Raw genomic sequence first — 10,305 nt, forward strand, 5'->3', positions numbered from 1 at the left:
CCTAGCAGGGCCCAAAATGTTTCTTTTTCTAGCATTCTGACACCGGCTATCCGCAACCTCCAAACCCCTTCCTAGCCTTTCAAAAAAGGCAAAACCCCCTTTCCCACACCGCTGCATATTCGCAATGCCATCCATCGCTGCCGGAATCCTGCGAGACGCCATACCCATGATGCCTTCCTTCCATTCGCATGAGATGTGCGGCACAGCAACACGGTCGTATGGCAAATGGCATGGTATGGCGTGGCCCATCCTTATTAGGCCCCCCATTCAAATTGCCGTATCTTATGTGCCCCCTCCTGGCGGATGGTGCCCTCGCCCAACCATCGACCAACTCCCCCAGCTTTAACGCAACACCATGGGGATGCCCTCCAGATTTCCGATCTGTCTCCACTCCAACGCCAACACCACAAACAGCAAACCCGAGGACACCGCCAACCTGGTCGTCCCCCCTGGTTTGTTTCTGGACTGTGTTGGTCACTTGAGGCCTCTTTTCCCCTCGGAGCCAAGAATGCGTGCCGAGTGCCTTTGGCGAGATTAGCTGCTTGTCCCAGCCATGTTTCTTTCTTGATCGACGTGGGCCCCGCGCCAAAATCCTGCCTACAATCCGGAACCGACCGTCGATTGTCTCGCCCTGGTTGCGGATTGAGTGTCGGGTTCCGAATCATCAGGGTCAACGAGAATAGCTGGCTCGCCTATCGACGCAGAGGTTCCAAAACCATGGCCCTGTTGATAAGATGGCCCGGTTACTTGCTATTTGCGGAGCGTGATCGTCCACTGTTCCGTCGAGAATAGGTGAGTCGCCGCAACTCACCTGGGTAGAGACCAGGCTGATGAGCGAGACTTTGTCGACACCAAACGAATCGGTCTCAATTCTTGGACCCGTCCACCACGCAACAGGGTGGTCATTTCCAAAGCTTCGCAGTCCCATTGGGCCGAAATGGGTTCTCCTCATGACTGCCATAATTATTCGAGAACTATCGCCTTTTTTCTAAGCTTCCTACGTTTACGCATCGTCCGTTTCTCACTACTGCTTAGGATATCTCAGCGCAGTGCAGTGCCTATATCGAGACCTTCCACAATGGCGTCAACCTCGATGGTGCCCAGTGGTGATCTCCCTATGCCTCGCTCACCATAAACGCAAATTGCTCGGGGGTCTTCATGATCTTCATTCCACATCGGCGGCGTTGTCCTTCTCCAGCAATGGGGGGGTATTTGGTATCCAGTTACAATCGCCATTATTATACGCGCGGGCAAGCCTGCGTCTTCAAGAAGTCAACCCTGACTTCCTTCTCCCCTCCCAAGACGAGATCAAAGCTCGTGCTCCACCCGCTCGTCGCAAGCTGCGCCTGTGCCTGGAAAATCGCATACTCCCCCACTTCCTCCCCCGTCGCCACCAGCTCGACGCTCTCGACTTCGAACTTGCGATGGATAATCCCCTGTCGCCTTACAAGATGCACAAGGTCCATTGTCACCGGGTCCGAGGCGCGCTCCTTGAGTACCGCGGCCGTGACGGTGAACGCCCTCTCGTTGTTCACGCTCGTCCGGTTGACGCACGAATCTGATTCTTGATACAGCAGCGCGTCGTCGAGGGGGTAACCGCTGCCGTCGTTTCTGTAGACGGTCGTCTCGTTGGTGGACGGTGTGGTCAAGTGGATAAAGAACCTTCCGATACCGCTCTCTGCGCCAATAGCCGCCTCGAACTGGTACCAGACGAAAGTCTCACCCCAAAGACCCGTAGTCACACCGCCCGCGTCAAGTGTCGCGGGGACGATGGCGGCGCCTTCGCCGTTGCGGTCGGCAAAGGTCAAGTGCACAGCCAGGTCGCTCGTGTCCCGCCCAGCGCCCTCCGTCGTCCTGACACGCACAAGGCCGCTGAAGGTGATGCTCCCGTTCGCATTCAGCGCCAGTCCGACGTAAGGCTTGATATCGACGGGCTCAATGGGGTCCGTCAGCTGCACCGTCGAGGGCACGGTATCGATCATGCGCGTGAAGACGTCGGCGCACGCCGTCTTGAAGCCGTTATTCGTACAGCCCAGGTCCGCGATCGTCTTGTTCCCGTCCGATGCGAAGATGCGCTTGTCAGAGTTGAGCGTCTCGTTTGCGCCGACGACCAGCGGATTCGTCGTGTTGCCCCTGAGGTACTCGGTCGCGATGTTCTTGTCAAAGTTGTCAAACGTGCCGTCAAACTTCGTCACCGTATCCGGCGACGGGTCGAGACCGGTGATGTGGGGGTTGTTCCTGCTGTGGACACCGCCGAGCGTATGCCCGCACGCAACCAGCGAGATCATCTCGCTGCTGCTGAACCCCGCCTTTGCAAACGTGCTTCTCGTCGTCTCCAACGGCGTATCCGGCTCCGGGACGCCCGCCGGGCCGGCCGCAACGGCATCAACGCGCCCCGCGCGAAACGGCATCTTCGCACCGCCGCATCCCGCATTGGCAACGACAACGCTCATGGCCAGGAGGTCCGCCGCGGAGGCCCTGCTAGAGTAGAGGTTTGCAAAGAAGCTAAAGGTGTTGTTGAAGGCGGCACCGCCATTCTCGGTGCGGTCGAGCTCGAACCAGATGGAGCCGTCCAAACCGCCGGTCCCCGCGGCCGCGTCCGTTGTTGCGACGTCATGGAAGGCTGTGCGGATCCATTCGGCGGCGAACTGGCGTCCGTTGATGTTGCCGCCAAAGGAGCATGGGGTCACGCCTGTCTCGTATGGTTAATCAAACGAACAGGGAGGGCCTCGAGCCCTTAACAGGGATGGGTGATATGACGAACCAGCGACGAAGCCTCTGCTGCGGTATCCCGCCTGCAGAGAAAGGATGTCCTCGATCTCATCGTACTGCGAAGGCCAAACGTATGCGGCCTCCGCGACTTGCGTCAACGCGGCAATGCCGCTGACGATGGCGAGGGCGTTACCTTTCATGGCGGCGCGAGCAAGGAGGTTTGTCCCTCGGGGTCGAGAATAGTGCAAAAAACGAATGGAAAAGTATGATATACCACACGCCGCGGAACCATCGCGCGCGCAACCACGGCAAGAGCCGTCCTTTTAATATGCATCACCGCATTGGACCATTTTAGTTCAGGGTTACTTTTATTGCCCCCCCGTTGCGTGGAGCGGGTTCTTCTTTCGAAATTGAGAAAGGTAGGTCTCCAGGCTCGCCAAGAGTACAGGACGGATCTGCTGCATCGGGACCCTGGCCCAATGGAGCAGCTGTGGCCGCTTCGTGGGTTGCGGCTGCGCCCTCCAAAAGGGTTTTTTTTCTTCGGTTTTTGGTTTTGCCGTCGCAATGCTGTCGTGTACTGCAGAAAATATCGCACGAGGCGGGCGAGTACGACCCTTAGCTCGTGAACTCGGCCGAGTCGGTTCTAGCCTCTCATGGTGAAGTCTGCTTTGCCCGGGTTGAGGGCTTGAGATCAGGGGCCTTGAACCTGGACGGACACGGGGATGAGAGCTCAGGCCCCGCGCGGAATGGCCGACAGCGATTATCAGATGGGTAAGAGTTATCTGATGGAGCAGGGGTGATATTAAACGCCCCCGCCATGTATGTGGGGTGCCGCACGAGTCGAGGAACGAGGCACGACGAAGAAGGGCTCCGTCTGGCGGAATACATTGGTCATGATCTTTCGTCTATTGGCTTCTTCGGCAACGGTCGAAGCCCGTTTTCAAAAAAAGACCTATATTCACTCCCGTTGGCAAACAGGAACGGATGGCCGCGCAATTTTAGAGTTGGTGGGAAGCATGAGAAACATCATCGTCACAAAGCTGTTGAAAAGCACAGAGAACGGATAGTTGAACTGCGAGACAATCTTTTTCGCTAAAATGCTGCTACGGGACAGGGGTTACAGTATCCAAGTTAATTCATTACTAACGCGCTTCCTGAAGTTCAATATCATCCCCATCGACAGAATAGTGATGTGTACATTAAAGGGGTCTTCTGATTATGAATATATCCGTTGGAGCAAGAATCCCACAGGGGGAGGTCAAAAGTTATAACACCGGCGCTATCGAGAAAGACGGGACCCGTTATAACGTCTTGTCGATCAGCTTTCCCTCGAACCACGCCGCGAGCCTGACAGAGTTGGCATCCAAGTATCGCTGCGCAAAGTCGGCGACGCAGATCACACCCGGGAAGAATATGCACGACCCGAGGAAGACGGCGGAGTACCACTGCGTGAGAGTCGTGGAGCCCGTCAGCTTCACGAAAAACTGCACGAGGTGCCAGCCGAAGAGCCACAGCATCGAGCCGTGTACGAGGTAGATGGCGTAGGATATGCGGCCAAAGTATTGCACGAGACGGTTGGTGAAGATGGGGTGGAGGAACGGGAACCTGTCGATCGTGAAGACCAGCCACGCGGCCGCAAGCGGGATCCAGAGGTATGTTCCGTCGCCGAAGCGTGCGGGGGAGATGCCGGCAAAGACTCTGTACCCAGGCGTGGCAAAGGCAGTGCCGTCCGGGTAGGAAAGGAGCAACAGCGCGCCCACAAAGGACAGCACGCCGACCACCTTCATGATTATGGCATAGCGGGGCGAAGACTCTAGGGAGCTGAAGCGAGCGAATATCCCATGACGCCTTGGGGGAACTGTGGTAGGCAGCGACCCGTCCGAGACAGTCGGCCAGTAGAAGTGTATGGTCGCACAAAGGAGACCAGCAAAGAAAAGAAAATATTGCCAGTAGGCGAAGTATAGGGTGTAGCCGCAAAGGAAAATGGTGAAGAAGATCCTGACCCGGGGTCTTAGTCTAGAGAAGGCGACGTGGGCGAGGAAGATGACGAGAGAGCAGTCGAACTCGATGGGTATCGTCCAGAGCGTGGGTTCGTACACGTAGTTGTTGCCTCTTGTCAGGTTCCTGCCGATCGGGTCCGAGAGCCCGATGAGTCTCGTGGCCCAGTCCCGCAGCTGGTCGAAGGCATTGTCAAACCTCGGCGGTCTCAGGGCCGGCGCAGCTATTCCCGTGGTCGGTATTTCGTACCAGCCGGCGAACGACATCCAGGATATAATGAAGGTCGTCACTGCGGGAGGGAGGAAAAGCCTGATGTGTCGGCGGAAGGCAGACGAGGCGGCGGCGACTGCGAAATCGACCGTTCGTCTCTGCCCGATGAGCTTCAGGGGTTTGTAGCTCAACGCAAACCCGGACACGATGAAGAAGACGCAGACCGAGCAGAGGCCGGATACCGTCAGGCGGATGATGGGCAGTTGGATGAACAGGGGGTTTGCATCGCTCCTGAAGCCATGGTGGATGTTTTGGACGGACGTGACGAGTGACCAGTGGTGGCAGACGACGAAAAACGCAGCAACGCCTCGGAGGCCATCTACGAGTCTTCTGTCAGTAACCATTCACAGACGGCGACAGTCTTGGGGGAGGAAGTACCGAGCCAGGCTGTTGGGTGCAGTGGCTTGTATACTGCGTTTGGATCCGCAGGATGGAGGAAGCTGGGCGCCAGTATCCATAAAACCTTCGTCGCGTATCGCATCCAAGGAGGCCGTGGCCGAGGGGCGATGGCGTTCAGCTGCACGTTCCCTTGCATCAAGGGGACATCCTCCTCTCCGTCGTCGAATACTTCTTTGGTGAGGGCCTCGAGCTCCAAGTGGTCCATCTCGTCGTCGCTGGCACCCGACGCCAAGTCATGCTCCGAGTACGAGCTGGCCCGCGATGACGCTCGCCCTCTCTCGAGATCTCCGGTCATCATTGCGCAGGTTGCCAGCTTGAAATCAGTGGCTATCGGCAGACAGGCTGTCACTTTTTTCTCGACGAGGGACAGACAACAGGGACTTAATAGACGTTACCGACTATGATGGCTTGGAAGAAGACCGCCTCTCCCTGTGAATCTTTACGCCCATATTGACACTACGTACGATCCGAAAGCGGCCAACCGCGTACGGCTCGTTACTCGATTCAGAGAGTGGCATCGCCGGTCTTGCCCCAGAATTTGCCTCTGCGTAGGCATTGCTAGAGCTCATTGCGTAAAAAAGCAGTCATTGACAGCGGCGAGCCACAATCTTGGGCGAGAAACAATCGGTTCGGATATGGCGCATGATGGCAGCTACGGTTCTGGACGGGCTATTCAACGCCATTGGCTTCTGTTTCGATGCATTCGGGCAATAGGCGCAATGCGCGCCTGAGCGCTGCTGGTTGCGGCGATGGGATGCACATGACGATGAGCGATGGGAACAGGCCTAAGACGCAACCGTGTAAATCACCCATCCGACCAAAGGCATGCCTACGGCAAATCCGGCCACAGACTTTTGTCCAATGAAATTACACCATTTGGAGCAGGTCCTTCCCCGCGCTGTCGTTCACCGTTGGTTCTTTGCCGGTTTTCCAGTCAACCACAGAGGATATTTAATTCCTGCATCGAGTAAAAGGAAATCAACATCCTGGAAAGAGGCAGGACATCGATATCTTTTCGATGAAACGGCAAAAATTGATAACTGTGAGATTCGAACTCACGCCTCTTGCGAGACCAGAATACTCATCCTTTGGAAGGATGAAGCTTTCGCTTGAGTCTGGCGCCTTAGACCGCTCGGCCAAGTTACCTTGTTGGGAAATGCACTCGAAGTGTGGCTCAAGTAGGCCGGGGAGTTGAGACTCCCCACTTTTCACAAGAGGTTGGCCGCAACATCAACGTCGTGCTGAACCAAGTGTCACTGTTTGATACACCTTTTCCTGTATTTGATGATCCAATAATGGCGTTTTTTGTACTTCCGTTGCGCGAATATGATTATTAAGCCAGTGTCGTACCGTCTTAGCCGTTGGCAAACATCGTTGGCGGTAGATAGCTAGTATCACAGGGAACAAGGGCGAGGGCTATATCCGTCAACAATTCCATTGTCGACGTTAAGACGAAGAAGTGTACCGCCAAGTAATTATTGTAACGGTGATTTATGACGTCCGTATTTTCATCTGTTGCTATACGCCGTGGACTGTATGTACCTCTATGGTAGGAAACAATACGATGGTGAGGGTCGACGAGCATCAGACTCGAATGGGAGACCAGCGACGGCGTCTTGCCAAGCTGGGAATGTTGCAGTCTGCCACATGCCCCCACGGTGACCTTCAAGCTATCCTTGGAAGCGATGTTTCACAGCCGCCGGGACTGAGGTATGGGTTTAAGGATAGAGTCAACTGTGAAAGCCCAATTTGTGCCGGAAGAGACTGGAGCTATCAACCATCGATACTTCCCTGTGAGAATAACCGTATCCAAAGAAGCACATTCCGAGTCACACGATTTTAGAATAAGGCTGTTTCTGAGCGAGATAGAGTATATCAATGTCATATGATGAGATTATGATTTATTCACCACTATATTGTAACGAATAAAACATATAAGCACTTTAAGTGTTGACATTTAATCAATCGCCATTACAGTTCGAGGTTTGAGGCGGGATATGCTATATTATCGTACCCTCCTCATTGGCAAGTAACGCTACATTGAAAGTCGAGGGAAGGACATCACAAACGATTGATTTGCCTACCACGGAGGGCTGAGTGGCATCTCCGAGCAAAATTATAGATAGATTATCTGTGCAGTGTTTCCATCATGCCTACATATCTTCTAATGAACACCCCATCAAGACTGGTTCTATGTAATCATGACGGACGGAAGCGTAATCTTGACCAACGAAAACGGTAACTATGGCCTTGACAAGACTCTTGCGTTGGAACCCCTAGCTGAGAGGTCGACCCGGGTCCTTGCAATGATAGACCCCCCGACTCTCGAGTAGCTTCCTCTGCCTGGTGTCCCGTATCAGGAGGAAGGCAATCTGTTCCGTGAAAGCCAGTACTGTGGCCGAATACCGGTGAGTCGTACGAATAGTCTCATTTGACCACCGGCAGTCGGATTTGTGACCGTTACATTCGTTTCGAGAGCGCCTCTGAGGATTCTGATTTTGATACATCCCAGCTTTGGTCAACACGCACGGCAAGGCAAAGGCGAAGACCTGCCCCGACTGTACTCGCAACGGAAACAACAACCGCGGCACAGATACTGGTGTTGGCTTCAAAGCTCACAAAGATGATCGACGTGTTCCGTCCAGACCCGTCGGGTTCAGCCGGACGTGTGAGAGAATCACCCTGTGCCGAGGGGATCTTACCATATCAATGACAATCGAGAGTGTTCATTTGCATGTGTGGGAATATATGTAAATAAAACCATCAACATTAAGAGTATTTGCTGGGCAGACTTCACGATGAAGTCTCTGTAACCAACCCTGGACCAAGTCTCCGTAACAAACCCTAGATCAACTCCTGCAAGTTGACAGTACCGCCGGAGGAACCAAACTACTCCTCTACTCTTAATCTGGGAGGGACTTGAGATCTCCGAACTTGAACAAGCTATGCGCTCGGAGTTATGGCTCCACTGTGTAGGTACTAACTCAACATCCCCGAAGGAACTCGCGACAAAGGGTCAAACTACCAAGGGTATCTCAATATCCATACAGGCAAAGGCAAGTATTTATAACAAGTAGGGTAACAACCCCCCTATTATTGCAAGTAATCCACGCATGCTTTTCCCCAAGGTACTTCCACACAATGGATAACCAGGGCAGCCGACGTCCAGATCATCATTAGACTACAGTAGGAACCAGAGCGCACCATATAAGTTGTAGAGCCTTCCCAAGACATCGACTCTGCCCGGGTTATTATAGCTGGAGCCCCATTGTCGAGCCTAACAACTGCACACGCTTCGGTCTCTGATCAAAGACCTCGAGGGTCTTCCTCTGAGCATCAAACTCGAATCACTTTCAGAGAGTGAGAGGCTCGTACCCCGGGGGCGTCACTGCGCCCAAGCCCTGCACCCCGAGACAAGGCGGCGGACCGTCTTACAAACATGCCGGAACCATAGACATGGCAAAACGGCGTCCTTGCGGACTCGTCTCTTGCCGCCTACACTTGGCACGAGCAAGACACGGAGCTGCACAGCCGGACGAGTCCCAGACGGAGCACAGCATCAGCCCAAGCCATCTCCTTCCCCATCTCGGGCCCAACGCAAGCAAGACGCGCTTTCCACCACAACGCTCTCAGCGCGGCAAGACACCCCGAAAAGACCCGCGTAACTCTCACGAGCTTTGCGTCGCGTCGCGTTCAACAACGCGCCGCTCGATACCTCCCCAAAGAACGCACCAGCCGTGCCACACCCTCCTGCCCCTGATCGCCAAAAGCCTCACCTAATCCCCAAGGACAGGCGACGCCATCGAGGGGAAAAAACCACCACAGACACACCCTCTCCTGAAACCACGCGGCGCCTCTTTGGATGGGAAGAGAGAGAGAGAGACGGAGACGAAATGACGCAAATCACGAGCCTCAACGGTTTCTTTGTCCTGCCCTCTCCCCTCCACCTGGCGCCGCACCTCAGCCCCAAAGACCGGACTTTTCAGCCCGCCCAACCAACAGCGTTCGCGAAGAGGGCCGCCCCGAGACTCCTGTGAAACAAGCAAGATAATCACCAACACGGCCGGCGAAACAAACGGACACGGCTTCAAACCTAGATTTTCCTCTCCGATGTTAGCGCCTTGAGCCCAGAGGGAGTGGGGGGGAAAGGGTTCTCGCAGCAGCGGTCGTCAGGGTCTCTCACCACTGCGAGTCAGTCTACATCAAAAGCGCCACTCCGGTCTAGAACGGGTACACATATACAAGGTACGGTATCCGTGGAGAGAATGGGGGTTGAAAAAAAAAAAAAAAAAGCCACCGTCCAAACACATCAGTACTGCTGCCACGAGGGGCGTGAATTTGCCCCAATGAACGCTCCGGAAGCCCTCCCCCGAGATCCCGCACTGTCTATGCCTTCCCACTGGTCAGAGGGACTATTGTGTAACCCAAGACAAATCTGGACGGGTCGAGGAGCCCTCGAAAGCACGCCGTCCACAGTCGGTTGGGCGTCTCCGCCTCCCGGGGAAGCGCGCTCGCGCATCCCCCCGATGAGGCGGAGGCTATTCGATAGACGATTCAGGCCGGGCCATCTCAAATTACAGATCTCACAGAGCTAGTCATTCCACGCCCGCACAGCTCGGCCATCAGGACGGGGCGTGGCATTTTTGGCACCAGGGCTCGTGCCCAAGCTCGTAGAGACTGACGGCAACGTCAAGATGAATTATCTTAGGCCGGCGAACAGACAGCACAGCTGATCCTCCGTCCTTTCCGGCTTGAAAGCCCCCCTGTCCTGTCAGTGTCGTCCCATTGCTATCCGACATGTGACACAGACGCTTGTCGGGTCAAAGCAGCAGGCGCTGCGCTGCGTAGTCGCGAGGATCCCCGAGCGCCGCTTGCCATCCGCCAACCTATAGTCTCCGGGCAGCTGCTGCGAGACTTTCTTAGCGA

At 55.0% G+C, this 10,305-nt stretch overlaps 2 protein-coding genes across 2 annotated transcripts; both read right to left on the reverse strand.

Annotated features, from left to right (window-relative positions):
• Positions 1-1,238: 1,238 nt before the first annotated feature.
• EsH8_I_001014 (uncharacterized protein) lies at positions 1,239-2,912 on the reverse strand (the record flags this gene model as incomplete). The annotated part of the gene is made up of 2 exons (XM_083268427.1): positions 1,239-2,692; positions 2,765-2,912. The coding sequence occupies 2 exons, from the start codon at positions 2,910-2,912 to the stop codon at positions 1,239-1,241; spliced, it is 1,602 nt and encodes a 533-aa protein (XP_083118865.1).
• Positions 2,913-4,013: 1,101 nt separating this feature from the next.
• On the reverse strand, positions 4,014-5,677 carry EsH8_I_001015 (acyltransferase family protein; the record flags this gene model as incomplete). Its single annotated transcript, XM_083268428.1, has 2 exons — positions 4,014-5,299; positions 5,359-5,677. The coding sequence occupies 2 exons, from the start codon at positions 5,675-5,677 to the stop codon at positions 4,014-4,016; spliced, it is 1,605 nt and encodes a 534-aa protein (XP_083118866.1).
• Positions 5,678-10,305: the final 4,628 nt, after the last annotated feature.

This window comes from Colletotrichum jinshuiense, chromosome 1, assembly GCF_051148585.1.
Source record: "Colletotrichum jinshuiense chromosome 1, complete sequence".
Classification (NCBI taxonomy): Eukaryota; Fungi; Ascomycota; class Sordariomycetes; order Glomerellales; family Glomerellaceae; genus Colletotrichum; species Colletotrichum jinshuiense.